General features: G+C 35.4%; 1 protein-coding gene across 8 annotated transcripts in view; it reads right to left on the minus strand.

Moving 5' to 3' along the window:
• Positions 1–20,304, minus strand: part of FNDC3A (fibronectin type III domain containing 3A) — a 152,925-nt gene that overhangs the window by 117,313 nt on the left and 15,308 nt on the right. For 6 of the 8 annotated variants that reach the window (XM_082602522.1, XM_082602521.1, XM_082602523.1 and 3 more), the window contains exon 2: positions 10,652–10,789. The exons of the other annotated variants lie outside the window; for them this stretch is intronic. In XM_082602522.1, the coding sequence (XP_082458648.1) occupies positions 10,652–10,750 (99 nt within the window). In that variant the 5' untranslated portion in view covers positions 10,751–10,789. The remainder of the gene's footprint in view (positions 1–10,651; positions 10,790–20,304) is intronic. 8 annotated transcript variants of the gene reach the window in all.

Consider the following 20,304-nt stretch of genomic DNA (forward strand, 5'->3'; position numbering starts at 1 on the left):
GTATGAGATTAGATCACTCCCTAACACCATATACAAAAATAAGTTCAAAATGGATTAAAGACCTAAATGTAAGGCCAGAAACTATCAAACTCTTAGAGGAAAACATAGGCAGAACACTCTATGACATAAATCACAGCAAGATCCTTTTGGACCCACCTCCTAGAGAAATGGAAATAAAGACAAAAATAAACACATGGGACCTTTGCACAGCAAAGGAAACCATAAACAAGACCAAAAGACAACCCTCAGAATGGGAGAAAATATTTGCAAATGAAGCAACTGACAAAGGATTAATCTCCAAAATTTATAAGCAGCTCATGCAGCTCAATAACAAAAAAACAAACAACCCAATCCAAAAATGGGCAGAAGACCTAAATAGACATTTCTCCACAGAAGATATACAGACTGCCAACAAACACATGAAAGGATGCTCAACATCTTTACTCATTAGAGAAATGCAAATCAAAACTACAATGAGATATCATCTCACACCAGTCAGAATGCCCATCATCAAAAAATCTAGAAACAATAAATGCTGGAGAGGGTGTGGAAAAAAGGGAACACTCTTGCACTGCTGGTGGAAATGTGAACTGGTACAGCCACTATGGAGAACAGTATGGAGGTTCCTTAAAAAACTACAAATAGAACTACCATATGACCCAGCAATCCCACTACTGGGCATATACCCTGAGAAAACCATAATTCAAAAAGAGACATGTACCAAAATGTTCATAGCAGCCCTATTTACAATAGCCCGGAGATGGAAACAACCTAAGTGTCCATCATCGGATGAATGGGTAAAGAAGATGTGGCACATATATACAATGGAATATTACTCAGCCATAAAAAGAAATGAAATTGAGCTATTTGTAATGAGGTGGATGGACCTAGAGTCTGTCATACAGAGTGAAGTAAGTCAGAAAGAGAAAGACAAATACTGTATGCTCACACATATATATGGAATTTAAGAAAAAAAATGTCATGAAGAACATAGGGGTAAGACAGGAATAAAGACACAGACCTACTAGAAAATGGACTTGAGGATATGGGGAGGGGGAAGGGTAAGCTGTGACAAAGTGAAAGAGCAGCATGGACATATATACACTACCAAACGTAAGGTAGATAGCTAGTGGGAAGCAGCCGCATAGCACAGGGAGATCAGCTCAGTGCTTTGTGACCGCCTGGAGGTGTGGGATAGGGAGGGTGGGACGGAGACGCAAAAGGGAGGGGATATGGGAACATATGTATATGTATAACTGATTAAATTTGTTATAAAGCAAAAAAATAAATAAATAAATAAAATGCCAATTTCTATATTACATAGGTATACAGACCATTAGGTGGTCAATTATGTTTACAGACACATATAAGACACTGGAATTGATGTTTACTAATTAAATAATAGGTATTTTATTCAGATATTCCCCAAGAGGAAAGTATATTTATTTTTGTTCACACAGGAGGTATGTGGATATTTCCTCTAAAATTCAACTAGTATACATACCTATCATGATAATAGATAAAATGAAACAGACAATTCCAAATGATTTGACTGTAGAGCAACTGCCAACAATATACTGCTTGTAGAAGTGTAAACTGGTACAGCCTCTTTGGAAACCTTTTTCTTTGCCATCAGTGGGGTGGGAAAAAATAATCTTACCCTAGAGGGAGGCAGCAGCTATTTGGGGAAAATAATAGTCCTCCACAATAAGGGAAGACAGAAGTAGTAGTAGAAGTTTGGTGTTTGAGGGAATATGAGGAGAGTTCAATTGTATTTGAGGTATTCTGGGATGTATAAGTAGAGATAAACAACAACAAAAAGTAATAGTTACTATTTGAACATATATATTCCCTATGACCCATGCACTCCACTATTAGGTATATACCCAAAAGAAAAGCATGCACATGTATAAAAGTAGTGTACAAGAATGTTCTTGAAGAACTACTTGTGATAATCAAAAACTGGAAACAACCCAAGTTTCCATCAATAGTAAATTGAAGCGATTAAGGTATATTCATAGAATGGAATATTATGCAGCAAATACTATGCTACACGTGGTAACATGGATAAATCTCATGCATATAATGTTGAGCAAAATAATATATACAGTATATTTCTATTTATGTAAAATTCAAATCAGGCAAAATTATCCTTGGTTTGGGGAGGAAAAAGGGGATACTGTTTGGGAGAGAGGGGTTACTTCTTGGGAAGGGTTGCAAGGGTAATCCTTCCCAAGAAGTGTCTTGGAGGTGCTGGTAAAGTTCTATTTCTTGACCTGAGGATGGTTACAGGGGCTATGTTCACTTTATTTTTTTAATTGGGATGCACAGAAATGATTTGTGCACTTTTCTGACATATGTTCGTTTAAATAAAGACATTCTGAAATCTTAAAACAGTTTGGATAAAGCAAAATTTCCACCTCTTGCCAACAAATCTCTCTTTCCTGAAAAGAAGAACCACTGTTAATAAATGCATATGTATGTGTCCAGAGCTTTTCTTCCTGTGATATATGTGTATATGTACACTTGGAACTGTGTGTTTTTTTTTTCTTTTTTCAACTGTTAGTCTTTAAATTGAAAAAGTAATAAATCCACAAGATTAAAAAATATTCAAATGGTACAAAAGGTTGTATAGTAAAATGTAAACTTTTTCTGGGGTCAGTCCCTGCTTATAATTTCTTGTATAACTTTCTGTCATGTGTTTACGTGTCTGTGCATATTTGTCTGATTTTCAAAATGTTCTTTTCTGAAAAATTACACAACTGCATTTCAGGAATTTGAATCCTGGGCATTCTATCTGGTGGTAAGAAGATATATAACAGTACTTTGAATATATAATGACCATGGTTTATTACTGAAAGGGAAATGTTACGAGAGCTGAAAAAGCAGAATTCAACTTCTATTTCTACAAACATCTGCATAATTTTTGACAAAAAAATCTTGCTTTGTATTAAGCTAATGTAAGAACATAGAAAAGATCATGGGAAAAACCATTTTTGTAAGAAGCCTTCTTCTCATTTAGTATCTCCTATTACAGAAGTTTATAATCAGATTCACTTTAAAGAATTTTCAATATTCCATGGATAATTTTCAGTTGAATGCATTTCCTTATTTATTCAGTGCTGCTTAGAAGTTATTCTTTATTTCCTCCTCACTTCAGCCCAAATTACATTTCTTATAAGTCAACAATTTCTACAGGATTCTGGGGCACAGGATTTGACAAACTACAGTCACTTAACTAGAGAATTGGGAATTATTCTAACTGTAGAATATCTAGGAGTTAATTTAATAGAAAATCAATTATTTTTAGACCAGGATCCATCAACATTCCATGACCATTATGTTTCATTTCCTTAAGATGTTGTTCCCTTTAGAGTTTGGTGATCCTGTCTTTCACAACAGGTTTAAGTGTGTATGTATATATATACATGTATATGTATTTCATTAAAATACTGTAAAATATTTAATGTTTTAAGCTTTAGAAACAGCTAGGTGGCAATACCTCGCAAGGCTGCAGAAAGGTTTTCCAGGAGGTGGCATATGCCCTAAATTGGTATCCAGTATATGGTGCTGTTTCTCTCATAGCCAGGACTCGCGAGTCCAGGTCAAAGAATCAAGGGGTGGAAATAGGAGGGGGTAGCACTCTCTTGTAATAGAAATATAAGAGATTACTATCCTGCAAGGTTGCTAGATATTAAAGCAATATAAACTGTGTTCCTATTTACCAACAACAGGACATGAAATTTCACACACACGCACACAATTTCTAATAGCTTAGATATACCAACTTCAACTTCAAGGACTGAAAGATGTCAATTCTCTCCTAACTGGATCTATAGATGCAAAGTACTCCAAATCCAAGTCTCAGCAGGCTGTGTATGTGTATATTGATAAGCTAATTCTAAAATTTATACGTAAATGCCAAGGATATCAAGACACTCTCAAAGAACAACAAAGTGAGATGGTTTGCCCTACTAGATACCAAGACTCCATTTAAAGTATTGGTGTATTCCTGGCACAGGAATAATCAAACAGATCAATGGAATAGAATTAATAATCCAGAAACAATTCCACAAATATATGGTCACTTAACTTATGGCATAAATATCACTGTAAAGTGATAGGAAAATGATAGTCATTTCAATAAACGGTGTGAGATAATTCAATATACGTATGGAAGAATAATCAAATTGAACCCATGCTTGACACAACTCACAGAAATCAACTCCAGTGGATTTCTGAATAAAATGTTCAAAGCAAAACTATACTTTTTAGAAGATAATATAGGAAAATATTTTCATTGCCTCAGTGTAGGAAAGAATTAAAAAACAATACACTAACTCTAGATAAAAAGAACTGATAAATTTGACCACATTACAATTAAGAATTGTTCATCAAAAGACACTAAAGAGTGTGGTTACAAGGATAAGAGAAAGCATTCACCACACTGGTGACTAACAAAAGGTTTATATCCAGAATATATATCAAGAGTTTTGACAAATCAAAAAGAAAAAACAGTATCAAACTAGAAACCGTCCAGATGTCCACCAAGAATAGAAGAGATAAATGAATATACTGTTGTATATCCATACATGGAATCCTATACAACAATGAAAAGAACAAATTTCAGCAACATCCAATAAGAATGAATCTTAAAAACAATGTTGTACAAAACCAGCAAGACACAAAAAAACAGTTATAGTAAAGATTACTTTAGTTAAAGATCAAGAATAGGCAAATCTAAACAATTATTGCTTAGTGATGTATGCATAGATAAAACTATAAAGAAAAGTCTGGAAGTAATTCCCATAGAAGTAAGGATAGTGGTAACCTCCAACTAGAGAGGGTATTGTGATGTAGAAGGAACACACGGGATTTCTAGGGTGTTGGCAGTATTCTACCTCTTAGTCTGGCTGGCAGTTATAAGATTTATGCTCTATAATCATGTGCTATATAATATATTTGCTTTATGTACTTTTCTATATATACAGGTTATAGCTTACAATTTAAACAGGTTTTGAAAACATAAGCTGAGGAGATGTTCCATGTTTTCTTAAATTCTGTATTTGTCTATTTGGCATCTGTTCAACACAGGGCCAATTATTTTAACCATATTTTCTTATTTTCTGTGTTCTTGATGCTCTGGCATTGATGGCTGAGCTGGCTGGGGAGAGACCGCCTGTCCCAGGGCTAACCAATTCTTAGAGGTAGCAAAGGGCTCAGCCAGGAGCACACCTCTCATATGCAAACCAACCAATTTCAAGTCTACAGCTCCAACTAACCCCCTTACTGAACTCTTACACACCAAGCCAATATTTCCGCTGCCCTAAATCATCCCACTGCCAAGTAACAGGAAACTAAAGACCACCCGTATAGCCCCAAATCTGCCAGAATTATTTTTTTTTATTTTCTTAAAATTGAGATATAATTGGGCTTCCCTGGTGGCACAGTGGTTGAGAATCTGCCTGCTAATGCAGGGGACACGGGTTCAAGCCCTGGTCTGGGAAGACCCCACATGCAGCGGAGCAACTAGGCCCGTGAGCCACAACTACTGAGCCTGCGCTCCGCAACAAGAGAGGCCGTGATAGTGAAGAGGCCCGCGCACCACGATGAAGAGTGGCCCCCGCTTGCCGCAACTAGAGAAAGCCCTCGCACAGAAATGAAGACCCAACACAGCCAAAAATAAATATAAAAATAAATAAATAAATAAGATTACTATTAAAATTGAGATATAACTGATAGAACATTATATTAGTTTTAAGTGTACAACGTAATGATTTGATATATGAATATATTATAAAATAATTACCACAGTAAGTTTAGTCAACACCTACCACCACACATAGTTACAAAGTTTTTCTTGTGATGACAACTTTTAAGATCCACTCTCTCAGTAACTTTCAAATACAATACAGTGTTGTTAACTATAGTCACCTTGCTGTGTATTACATTCCTAGGACTTATTTATCTTGTAACTGCAAGTTTGTACCTTTTGGCCATCTTCACCCATTTTGCCCACCCCCCCCATAACCACCCACCTCTGGCAACTACCAATCTGTTCTCTGTATCTATAAGTTCATTTTTAAAAATATTCCATACATAAGTGAGACCATACAGTAATTGTCTTTCTCTGTCTGACATTTCACTCAGCATAATGCCCTCAAGGTACATCCACGTTGTGGCAAATGGTAAGGTTTTCTTCTTTTTCATGACTGAATAATATTCCATCGTGTGTATGCATATACATATCCACATACATATACATATACACACACACCACAGCCTCTTTATCTTTTCATCCACTGATGGATACATAGGTTGTTTCCATGTCTTCACTACTGTAAATAATGCTGCAACACAAAAATGTACATACATTTTTTCCAGACAGTGATTTCACTTCCTTCAGATAAACACCAAGAAATAAAACTGCAGGATCATACAGTTCTATTTTTAATTTTTTGAGGAATCTCCATACTGTTTTCCATAGTGCCTGCACCAATTTATCCATACCTTCCTACCAACAGTACACAAGGGTTCCCTTTTCTCCATACCTTCCTACCAACAGTATACAAGGGTTCCCTTTTCTCCATATCCTAGTCAATATTTGTTATTTCTTGCCTGCCACAATTATTAAATAGCCAATCCTAAGCTACTTACTCTACACTGTTGTGTCTTTCCTGAGAAAACACCAATTTAATGGCTTTGGCCTAGGCTTTCCTCTTGTTCCTGCTTCTGCCTCCTGACCAAAACCTGATGTTTCCCCTGTGGTCCAATATGGCATGGTGTGCTCCCTTCTTTCAGGAAATGTAAGTAATCTGCCTTCAATGGCATTTGTCTATGTCATTACTTTTGCCTTCAATGGCATTAGTCTCTCTATGTCATTACTCAGTCACCTCCATAAATCAAAATCAAGCATGTACAAATGAGAAAATAATTATAGAGTTACAAAATAATAATTAAAAAATTAATGAAATGGAGAAGATTCTGATGAAGAAGCCAGATAGGCACAGAGTTTTGAAAGATCTTAGCCAAAAGTTTAAATGCATTCTATATTTTTGGAAGGTAAATGAGTAAAAATTAGAGAAGGTAAAGTTAAATTAGGAAAGTAATGAACCACACAAGAAACCAAAATATCTGAACTTTTCTTTTGATGGTAGCAATAGTGAATACAGCCGGGAGCATTCCACTTGTGCTTAAAGTTCAAATTCCCTAAAGCATATGTGGGGGTTCTAACAGCGCAGCACAAGCCCTCATAAACGCTTTACCTGCTCTATCAGGAAAGGATACAATCTCAAATCAAGGACATGCTTGAGAACGTGAAATGGTATAGCTACTCTGGAAAACAGTTTGTTAGTTTCTTATAAAGCTAAACAGAGTCTTACCAAACAATCTAGCACTGATGTTCCTAGATATTTATCCAATTGAGTTGAAAACTTACATCTATCCAAAAACCTACACATCAATGTTTAGAGCAGCTTTATTTATAATCACCAAAAACTAGAAACAATCAAGCTGTCCTTTAACAGGTGAATGAATAAACCAGGACATCAAACAATGAAGTATTATACAATAGTAAAAAGGAGCTATTGAAATAGCCACAAGAAGAAATTTTCCAGACCATATTGCTAAGTGAAAGAAGTTGGTCTGAAAAAGCTACATACTGAATGAATCAAATTATAAGATATTCTGGAAAAAGACAAAAATTATAGGGACAGTAAAAATATCAGTGGTTGCCAAAGTTTCAGGGGTAGGGAGTGAGGGAGGGATAATAGAGCACAGTGGAGTTTTAAGGCAGTTAAACTGTTCTGTATAATACTGTAATAGTGATATACAGCATTACACATTTGTCAAAACCCATAGAACTGTACAATACCAAGAATGAACCCTGATGTAAACCATGGAACTTAATAATAATGTATCAATAATGGTTTATTAATTGTAACAAATGTACCTATTAAGATGTTAATAATAGGGGAAACTGTGTGGAAGAGGCATATGAGAAAACCACTCTGCTGCTCAATTTTTCTGTAAACCTAAAACGCTCTAAAAATAAAGTTTATTAATAGAAAAAAGGGGAACGAAATTCTTCAAACACAAAAAATAGTTCAGGTGCTACCAATCAAAATGAATGATAAATGTCTATTATAGCTTCCCTAAAAGCCACATTAGCAGTAATGATATCAGGAGAGATTCCCTCTAGTATAATTCATAAGCCAAAAGACCCACTATGTATAATGTGACATTGTATAAAATATGTTTGCTATAAAAAATTAGAAAATATTAATGAGGAGATAAATAATCTGGATGGCCAACCATAAGAAAATTAATTTGATATCAAGGAATGGAACAGAAATCTCATATTCCCAAGAAATAGAATAATATTCCCAAGAGAGTAAAGACAAGGGACAACCTGTTTTCCTAAATTTTTAACATCATGCATGTACCCGAGAGTTCCTCCTGTCAGGAACTGTCTTTAGCTTGCTTCTTTACTCTGGGCACCAACCAGGTAGTGTCATATCACCACAGGCAAGCTCTAACTTGGCCATGCTTGGCATACCAGTAAGTAAGTTCCTGAGTTAAGACAAAGAGATGCATGTTGTCAGTTGTTATCTACTTACTGTTATCTACTTTTCTTCAGTTCCTTCCATTCTACCATAGCTATTGGTCCACTCTCTTACACTTATACTTTAGTTTGTATCCATCATAATTATCTATTATCTTACTATAACTATCTCTGTTGACTTAAGTCCTGACTGACATACCTATGTAGTTTCTTCAGTCTTTTAAACATTTATTAAGTGCTTCAATTCAAATTTAGCAAATATTTACTGAGCTCCTTCAAGCTCATTTCACCCTCATAGCTACAGCTACTCTAAGCAGCTATTACCTCTATCTTATAGAGAAGCAAACATACACAGAGAAGTTTAATACTTTGTCTTAAGTCACCCAAATCAAATCTAAGTCTATCAACCAAATCCTATGCTCTTTCCACTCATTTTTCTCTCTCCCTATCAAACTACAAGGCACTCTCTTTGCTAGTTAGAATTTAAGGCTTTATTCCACCTCTTGACACCTGATTTTTCAAACCCTAACTAAAAAAAATTAGGTCCTCTAGACCTAGTGACTCTCCCTGATCCTTCAAATTTTGCTCTAGTGTGCTCTTCTATTCCCAGCTCCTTTCTCTATATCCATCTACACAACTACTACTATATGCTAGCCATGGTGCCCTCAAGATTTCAAGAAAAATTCTGCCAATAGAATCTCCTTTTGGGGGAAAAGAGAGAAATAAGTCTTGAGAGGGCGCTGTGGTCTTGTTTCAGCCTACTGTCTTCCCTTGAACAGACTATACACTGTAGCAACTATATCAGTGTACTGTAATTGGCTGCTTAATAGATTCTTTCTTGTATTATACTATAAACAACTTGAAACCAGTGATCTGCCTGAAGCAACAATGATAACTGAAAGCACTCCCAGAGCCTCGAAGTAAATGAATATCTGCCACATCTATTATTTTTAAGGGAGAAAAAAATCTTAACAGACTTAAATTTGACTATAAAAAGCAACTTTAGTGAAAAGAGGTTGCTGCTAAAAGCTATCAGAGCACATGTGAAAATCAAAACCAATATACACTTTAGAACACAAGCTAATCACTCGATTTTTCAATAGCCAAGTTAACAAAGTAGTCCCTTATCTTGTAAGCAAATAATAATTGTCCACTGTAGACACGAAGTTTGTAAAGTAACAAAATAAGACTACATTATTTTAGTTTCCCAAGGAAGCAGTATGAGTAATGGAGCAAAAAAGCTTTGTGTGATCTTGAACCTTTCTGAAACTCATTTTGTTTCATCTGCAATAGGGACAGGATTGCTGAAAGAATTAAATAAGATCATAAAGTTCTTAGCACATGTTTTTTATATAGTGAGAACTCAAATTGTTCCTTCTTCTTATTATTATTTATTATGTCCTTAATCTTTGTTTCTTCACTTAAAATATTAAAATCACTACCATACAGAGTAGTTGTGAGAACTAAGTACATTGCTTGGCACATAACAGGTACTTATAAAAGTCCTTCATTCCCATCCCTTTAGGATTACTGGGGGAATGAGGCAAATTCAACAAAATAAGAGAACTTTATTTATAAAGCCCTGGGTTGGGAGAAAAACACACCACGAATTGTGCGTTTGCTTTTGGGAGGGGGGATTCTGGTGAGGAGAAAAGAAGAAAAAGAGATAACATTTTATTATAATATAATGCAGGCAGTCATTTAATCACATAATTAAGTCATGATTTCATAATGATTTGAAATAATGATTTATAATAATCATTAAGGTACAAGGTTAAACTCAGTTAAAAAACACTCAAGGACTAGTATATTGTCTGTCTAAAGTAAAACAAAAAAAATTTCAGTGGGAACTAAATATAAACACAAGAAATTTAATCATTAATTAGTGAGACATTTTAGAAGCAACTTCACAAAGTCTCATTATTTCATCGTCCTATAAAACCAAAACAACATTTTGAACTGGAGTTTAAAATATGAATTAACAGGAACCTACTGTTGTGATGCCTCATTCTGTTCTAAATTTTGCATTCTTCTGAAAGAAATACATGTGTACTAGATATAAGAAAATAAACATTTCAGTTTCCTTACCTGTTGTGTTCCATCTGCACTTACAATAGGGGCAGATAGAAGAGAAATATCACTACTTAAAATCTGAGTGGTATCCAGTAGTGGTGGATGTTCTGCCATTATCAATAAGACATTAATATACCGGATAACCCTCCAACTCTGAAAAACAAAAATATATAGCCATTTGTGTGTACATCGTTAAAAATATATTAAAATATAATACATTCAAGATAAAGATATATTCTTGTCAAAGGAGATTTTACAATACTCTGTTGACGGCTTTTTTTCTGTCAACGGATCATTAAGGAAATATATTTCTTATTTACCAGATGTCTGTCAATGTAGACAGCAAACCAAGATACACATCAGGAGCTTCTATTTAAATTCCATATCTGGGGACTTCCCTGGTGGCAAGTGTTTAAGAATCCGCCTGCCAATGCCGGGGACACGGGTTTGAGCCGTGGTCCAGGAAGATCCCACGTGCTGCAGAGCAACTGAGCCTGTGCACCACAACTACTGAGCCTGCACTCTAGAGCTCGAGCCACAACTACTGAGCCCACATGCCACAACCACTGAAGCCCGCATACCTAGAGCCTGTGCTCCGCAACAAGAGAAGCCACCGCAATGAGAAGCCCGCGCACCACAATGAAGAGTAGCCCCCACTCGCCACAACTAGAGAAAGCCTGTACGCAGCCACGAAGACCCAATGCAGCCAAAAATAAAAATAAATAAATTCCATGTCTGTCTGTCTCTCTATCCCTTCCACCTCTATATAATGTTTATTTAATTTAACCACCACTACTTTAGCTAAACAGTGGGATAGGAACTAAAATGCAGTGATTGAATGAGGCAACTCTATCACTGATGTTTTAATCTGAGCTGAGAAGGTGTTTATGAAGGCCCAGTTTCCCCTCATCACCCTACCAGTCTCTAGGAACTCACAAGAATTATAATTTTTCACTGATTCTTCAAACGGCAAAATTTGAAAAATTTGCTCAGGATTAGAAAAAGAATCTTCAAGTTTTAAGTATTAAGCTCTGGCTTTGGTCTTCTGTCATTCTGGTTTTATTATTTTTTTCTAAATTCTTTACAATAAGCCAAATCATTTCAGTGATACAAGCACATACACTTAGAACTCTTTAACTGTATATACAGTATCACTTATATAAAAAGTAAAAGATTTGATATAAGCAATATTAGTCTACCATATATAACATCAACCATTAAAACATCAGCAAATTACAAGTCAAAATGAGTACAATTGAGCTCAATCATAAATTTTATCAAATCTATACTGAAAGACAAAATAACAAACATTTTTGGATGCTTGCAGCATTCTACAATTCAGCAGTGTCAAAATGTTTAACTTTTATAAGACATTAAATTCATGCTATTTATTTAAAAATCTTGAATCTTTGCAGAAAACTTTCATACAAGTTGATTTAACCTAAAAACAGTTTTCTATTTAGATATATAAACACTGGTTTGTTTGTTTTTTTTTTTTTTTTGCGGTACACAGGTCTCTCACTGTTGTGGCCTCTCCCGTTGCAGAGCACAGACTCCGGACGCGTGGGCTCAGCGGCCATGGCTCACGGGCCCAGCCGCTCCACGGCATGTGGGATCTTCCCAGACCGGGGCACAAACCTGTATCCCCTGCATCGGCAGGCGGACTCTCAACCACTGCGCCACCAGGGAAGCCCAATGCTGTTTTAAGATTAAAAAAAATATTCAATACAGGTATCTACTTCAAGATTTTATACTTAAAACTATAGTATGGAACATTTTGTATTTTTTAACTATCTCATAAAAATGCATGCCATTTAAACATAACATATATAAATATTTATATAATAAATACATGATATAAACACATGTATGTTTTATATATACAGTATATAAAAATTTTTATAGACATATATAAATGAAGGGGCAAATCTAAATTCTGGCTTAATCTGTATTGCTATATTTCTTAAAGTCCAACAAAATCACTGAGTACCTTAAATCATGTCAAATAATTTCACTCTGTGGAACACACAGAGAATTATATATAAGATGGGAAAGAGTCAATGTATTTTCCCTCTTGCATGTCATAAGATTTAGTTCAAGAAGAAACATTTTAGGAAGCTAACTCAGGATTAACCAGAGAGGGTCTTCCCTGGTGGCGCAGTGGTTGAGAGTCCGCCTGCCGATGCAGGGGACACGGGTTCGTGCCCCGGGCCGGGAGGATCCCATATGCCGCGGGGCGTCTAGGCCCCTGAGCCATGGCCGCTGAGCCTGCGCGTCCGGAGCCTGTGCTCCGAAACGGGAGAGGCCACAGCAGTGAGAGGCCCGCGTACCGCAAAAAAAAAAAAAAAAAAAAAAAAAAGAAGGATTAACCAGAGAAAGTTTATAAGTAATTTACCTTTTAAAATTAATAAATTAAAAAAATAACAACCACTGAGAATTTTTCTTTTGTCATAGTATCCTAATATTTTATTTAATATGCTTAGTTAAAACTGCAAGCCACCATTATTACAAAAATTTTAGAATGTAATGCTGAAGATACAACCATAATTTGGTTTTAAGAGGTGGACTGGAAGCTTACAAATAAAAATAGAAATTTCTTCTGAATCTCCAGTTAATTCCAAGAACAGTGGTATTATACAATGAAACTGAAGCCATATGCTATGTTTTAATATTATCATTCCATTTAAGGTGTTATCTCTGATTTTACTCTTTTCAAAGCTATAACATCGTTTCATTTATGAACTGCCTTCTTTTATGGCCATATTCATCACACTACATGCAAAGTAGCTGGTTTTATTTCAGCTTGCAAATTGGAAACTTCAGTCATGCAACTAAAATGTTGCATTTAGAAACCTAAAAATTCCTTTCATTCCTGCATAGAGAACACTGTCAGCTTCTTTCAATCAATTTCTTCTAATTTTGTTACTACTAAGTTCCTATGTTCTCATCTTATCTTGTGACCACAAATACCCACTTGTTTTAAGTTATGCATTTATTTTTGCTTGTTGTTTTAATAATGTAATATTTGATACGTGCAAAAAAGGGGAGAAGTGATCTGTTACATCTGCTAATTTCCATGGAATACATATTCCTCCATGCCCCATTTCAAGCCATCATGGTTTAAAAATCGACCTGAAAATGCCTGAATTTTTAACAATCAACTTTTGTATACAAGTACAAGATGGTTCCAGCATATCTGTTTATATCTATATCTATATATCAATATTTGACCATCTATGTGGTAATAATACAATAAAATATTAACATTTGGGGAGTCCATGTGAAGAATAGCTGGATATCTTTGTACTATTCTTGCAAATTTTCTATTAGTCAGAATTCTAACTAATGTCAAATTAAACGATGTTTAAAAAATTGATGCCAGGTAGACTGTATGCATATCTGAATGCAAAAAGTAAGACAAAAAAGCTTCTAGAGATAACACAAAAGAATATCTTCATAACTGTGACACAGAGAAAGATTTTTTTAAACAGGTATAAATTATGTTTCTTAAATCATAAAGGAAAAGAATGACATATTGAACTTCATGAAAATTAAGAACTACGATTCATTTAAAAAATCTTTAAGAGAATGAAAATGCAAGCCACAGACTGAAAAATATTTACAACACATATAACTGGAAAAGAGGACATATTTAGTATATATACAGGCCTCCTACAAACTTAGTTTTTAAAAAATAGAAAAATGAGATGAGACTTGAATGTGCTCTTCACAAAAGCAGAAATTCAAGAGACCAATAAACATATGAGAAGATTCTCAAGTTCATTATTTATTAGGAAAAAGCTAATTAAAATCATAATGAAATACCACCACATACTAGGATAGTAGAAATGGAGAAGACTGACAATATCAAGTATTAGTGAGGCTACAGAGCAGCTAGCACACTCATATGGAATGTGAATGAAAATTCATAAAACCACTTTGGAAACCCGTTTGATACTACCTACCAAAATTGAACATATAAATATTCTATGACCCAGCTATAATCCAGCTATTAGACTCCTGGTATATACCAAAAAGAAATGCATGCACATGCGCACCAAAAGATAAGTACATAAAGAGATGTATAGCAGCATTATTATAATGTATAGCAGCATTATTCTTTAATAGCCCCAAATTGTAAATAAGCTAAATGTCCCTCAACAGTAAATGGTAAACTATATCTGATTCACCCAATGGACTACTATACAGCAATGAAAATTAATGAAGTAGTAATATAGAGAATAATACAAATAAATTTCACAAATACAATGTGAGTGAAAAACACACAGGAGAGTACATACTGCACAATTTTATTTATAGAAAGTTTAAAAACCAATAAAACTTGTCTGTGGTATTAAAAGTCATGTAGTGATTGCCTTTGGAAAGGAAGAAAGGATGGGGACTGGGAGGGGCATGAAGGCAATTTTTTGGGTGCAGGTACTGTTCTACGTCTTGACCTGGGAGGCTGTTGTATGGTAACTACTAGTGTATTATAAACTGAACTGTACACTAAGTATGTACTTCTCTGCATATAGTTCAATAAAAATTTTTTAAGGTAAAATGAACACACGATCATCTCAACTGATGCAGAAAAAGCATCTGACAAGATTCAACACACTTTCATGATAAAAACACTTAACAAACTAGGAATAGAAGGAAACTACTTCAACATAATAAACTCCACATATGAAAAGCCCACAGCTAACACCATACTCAGTGGTGAAAGACTGAAAGCTTTTCCCTAATCGGGAACAAGGCTAGAATGCCCACTCTCACCACATCTATTCACAGTATTAGACATAGTAATAGACACAGTATTAGACATTAGACATTAGGCAGAGCAATTAAGCATGAAAGAGAAATAAAAGGCATACAAACTGGGAATAAATAAGTAAAACTATCTTTGTTCACAGATGACAGGATCTTACATGTAGAAAACCCTAAAGGTTTTAAAAAAACTATTAGAATAAACAAATTCACTAAAAATGCATGACACAAAATCAATGCACAAAAATCAGTTGCATTTCTATACACTAACTGAAATGATCTGAAATCTGTTCCATTTACAATAGCATTAAAAAGAATAAAATACTTAGGAATAAGTCTAACCAAAGAAAACAAAGATTTGTATACTGAAATCCAGGAAATATTGCTAAAAGAAATTAAAGAGGACACAAATAAATGCAAAGACATCCTGTGTTCATAGTTGGAAGACTTAACATTGTTATGATTCTATGATACCCAAAGCAATCTACAGATTGAATACAATCCCTATCAAAATCTCAATGGCATTTTTTTCAGAAATAGAAAAATTCATTCTAAAATTCATATAGAATCTGGGACTTCCCTGGTGGTCCAGTGGTAAAGAATCTGCCTTCCGATGCAGGGGACACGGGTTCGATCCCTGGTCGGGTAACTAAGATCCCACATGCCGTGGGGCAATTAAGCCTGCATGCCACAACTACTGAGCTCTCCCGCCTCAACGAGAGACCCCGAGTGCCACAAACTACAGAGCCCATGTGCTCTGGACCCTGCGAGCCACAACTAGAGAGAAGCCTGGCACCACAACAGAGACCCCGAGTGCTGCAACAAAGACCCCACACAGCCAAAAAAAATTTAAAAATAAATAAAATAAATATTAAAAATAAAATGAAATAGGGCTTCCCTGGTGGTGCAGTGGTTAAGAATCTATCTGCCAAGGCAGGGGTCACAGGTTCGAGACCTGATCCGGGAAGATCCCACATGCCGCAGAGCAACTAAGCCTGCATGCCGCAACTACTGAGCCTGTGCTCTAGAGCCCGTGAGCAACAACTACTGAGCCCATGTGCCACAACTACTGAAGCCCTCATGCTTAGAGCCCGTGCCCCACAACAAGAGAAGCCATCATGAGAAGCCCAGGCACAATGAAGAGCAGCCCCCACTCACAACTAGAGAAAGCCCGCGCACAGCAACAAAGACCCAATGCAGTCAAAAATAAATAAATTAATTAAAAAATAAAAAAATAAGAAAATAAAATAAAAACGCATTTCAAAGTTGCAGGCATCAGTATACTTTACCCCTAAACACCTCAGGCATGTTTCAGTAGCTACTATTCAGTATTTAACTCTTTTTTGAAGGCAAAATTTACATATGATGAAATACACAAGTCTTAAGTATGCCATCCTGTGAGATTTCTTGAAATGAATTCTACTACTATCAGTACCTAAGTATCTGAAGTCCCACTGCTGCTCTAAGACGACAGCTTTCAAACTTTGGCATGTATCAGAATCACCTGCAGGATTTATTAAACAGACTGTTGGGCTCTACACCTAGTCTGTTTCAGTAGGTGTGGGATAGGGCCCAACAATTCACGTTTCTAATAAGTTCCCAGGTTAAGCTGATGCTGCTAGTCCCATGACCATACAGATTATAGATGTAAAACTAATTTTCACTAAGTATTAACTGATAATGAAGGAGTCAGGGTGATAACAATGCAAAGAATACTTCATTTTTGAAGGGCCCAACCCAGATGTGAATACATTCTTATTCTTCAACTAGAAATAGATAAAAATAGTTTCCTTAAGGAGAAGAAAGCATTTGTAAGTAATCAAGTTTATGAGGCCTTTGAAGTTGCCTTTGGATATTTCAGCCAAATCAATAGCCTATGAGCCAAATCAATTTTTCTCTCAGATTGAAACTGCTATTTCTTACAGTTTAAAACACACACACACACACACACACACACACACACACACGTTCATATGTTCCTAGGAAATGGCATCAAGCACATATAATGTGCTAACTACTATAGATTAAAAAAATAGCTTTATTTTGGTATAACTGACACACACACACACACACACATATATATATATATATATATTTTTTTTTTTTTGCTGTACGCGGGCCTCTCACTGTTGTGGCCTCTCCCATTGCAGAGCACAGGCTCCGACGCGCAGGCCCAGAGGCCATGGCTCACGGGCTCAGCCGCTCCGCCGACATGTGGGATCTTCCCGGACAGGGGCACGAACCCGTGTCCCTTGCATCGGCAGGCGGACTCTCAACCACTGCGCCACCAGGGAAGCCCAACTGACACATATTAAATAACACATTTAAAGTATACAACTTGATGAATTCTGACACATGAATACACTGATGAAACCACTACTATGATCAAGATAATTAACCTACCCATCACCTCCCAAATTTTCCTACTATCTATTTAAAATCCCAGGCTTTGCATTTCCATAATGACTAATGATGTTCAACCCATTTTCATGTGCTTATTGCCCTCTGTATAGCTTTTTGGTTAAGCATCTGGTCAATACTTTTGCTCATTTTGTTACTGGATTGTTTTTTCTTATTACTCAGTTTTGATAGCGCTTTAATATACTTGGGTTACTAGTCCTTTATCAAATTAAGTGATTGGCAAATATTTTCTCCCAGTCTATGGCTTGTCTCTGCATTCTCCTACCAATGTCTTTTGAGGAGAAGTTTTAATTATGACAAATCCAAGAGATTAATTTGTTATTTTATGGATGGTGTTTTTGGAGTTCTATCTATGAGATCCTTGTCGAATCAAAGGTCACAAAGATTTTCTCCTACGTTTTCTTCAAGAAATGTTAAAGCTTTAGGTTTTACATTCTATCTGTTCTATCAGTTGTTGAGAGAGGGGTATTAGAACCTCTGCTAAATTTCTTATTTGTATATTTCTCTTCACAGTTTTATCATGTATAAAAATTTAGGATTGTGTCTTCTTCATGAATTAATCCCTTTATTATTACAAAATGACCCTTCTGTCCCTGGTAATCTTTGCTCTGAAATCTAACTTCTGATTTAATATAGTCATTGCAGCTTTCTTTTGGATAGTGTTAGCATGGTATATCTTCCAACCTTTTATTTTTAACTTATGTGTGTCTTTATATTTAAAGTGGGTTTCTTGTGGGTGTCATATACTTGGGTATTGATTTTTAAAAAATTGAATCCAATGATCTCTGTCTTTTAATTATAGTGTTTAGATCGTTTATGAGTGATTATTGATATAGCTGGGTTTAAATCTGCCATCTTGCAATTTGTTTTCTATTTGTCCCATGTGTTCTTCATTCCCCTTTTCCTCTTTATCTGCTTTGTCTTCGATTATTTCTTATTATATCGTTTTATATCCCCACTGGCTTTATAGACTATAATCCTTTATTACTTTAGTGGTTGCTTTCAGGTTTATAATATGCATCTTTAACTTATCACAGTCTAATGTTTCACAGTCTAACTTATCACAGTTTAACTTACTACTTCAGGTATAAGTATCAGAACCTTAACAACAATATGTCTACCCTTTCTCCCCTTCCTTGTGCTATTATTATCATATATTTTACTTTTACATGTTATAAACTCCACAGTTATTATCATTATCATGTTAAACAGTCAACTGTCCTTTGAAATTACCTAAATAATAATAGTTTAAAAATCTTATATATTTACCCATGTAGTTATCATTTCTTCAGGCCCAGGTATCCATATGGTTTAATTTTCCTCTGCTTGAAGGACTCCATTTAACATGTCATTTAGTACAGGACTGAAGGTAATTAACTATTTCAGCTGTTGCATGTTTGAAAAGTCATTACTTTGCTTTTGAAAGATATTTTTGTTGGGTAAAGAATCCTACGTTGACGCGTTTTTGTTTTAGTGTTTTAAAGATATTGCTACATTGCCTTCTAATTTACATTGCTCCTGACGAGCAATCTGCTATTACTTTTATCTTTGTCCTGTATTAATGTTGGTTGCTTTAGATTTTTTCCTCTTTATCATTGTTTTAAGTGATTTAATTATAATGTTCCTTGGAGACATTTATCTTTCTTGTGCTTATCATGCTTCTTAGTTTATAGTCTTTATCAAATTCAGAAAAATTTTGGCCACTATTTCTTCAAATATTTTTTCAGTTCACCTTTTTAAACAATTCTCTTTTCTCTGTATGTATCATTTTCAGCAGTTTCTATTGCTATGTCTTCACATCCAATAATCTTTTCTTTGGCAATGTCTAACATGCCATTAATCCCATCCAATGTATCTTGTCTCTGACACTGTAATTATAATCTAGAAGATACTTCTACATAACATGTTCAATCTTTCCTCTAGCTTCTCCAACATACTGAATACAAACGTAACTGTTTTAATGTTCCTAACTATTAATTCATCATCAATGTCATTTTGCGGCCAGTTTCAAGTGGCTGATTTTTCTCTTCATTGTGGTCTGTATTAGTCTGCTTCTTTGCAAGCTTAGTAGTTTTGACTGAATGTCAGTCACTGTAAATTTTCCCTTGTTGGCTGCTGGATATTTCTGTATTCCTATAACTATTCTTGAGCTTTGCTATGAGATGTGGCTAAGTGACTTCGAAACAGTTTGATCCTTTTGGGTCTTGCTTTAGGCAAGAACAAAGTTATATTCTTGCGTTAGGCAGGAACACAGCTACATTTAGTCTAGGGTTAATTTTTCCCCACCACTGAGCCAAGACCCTCCAGAGTACTCTACCAAATGCCCTGAGAATTATGAGGCTTTCTACTCTGGCTGGTGGGAACAGGCACTATTTCTGGCCTTGTATAAGCCTGGATACTGTTTTATTTAATATATACTCTTTTTAGGTGACTCTTTCTGTAGCCCTGGGTAGTTTCCTCACAGGTATGCACTTATCAGT

The sequence above is a fragment of the Mesoplodon mirus genome (assembly GCF_964341445.2).
Source record: "Mesoplodon mirus genome assembly, chromosome: 17".
NCBI lineage: Eukaryota > Metazoa > Chordata > Mammalia > Artiodactyla > Ziphiidae > Mesoplodon > Mesoplodon mirus.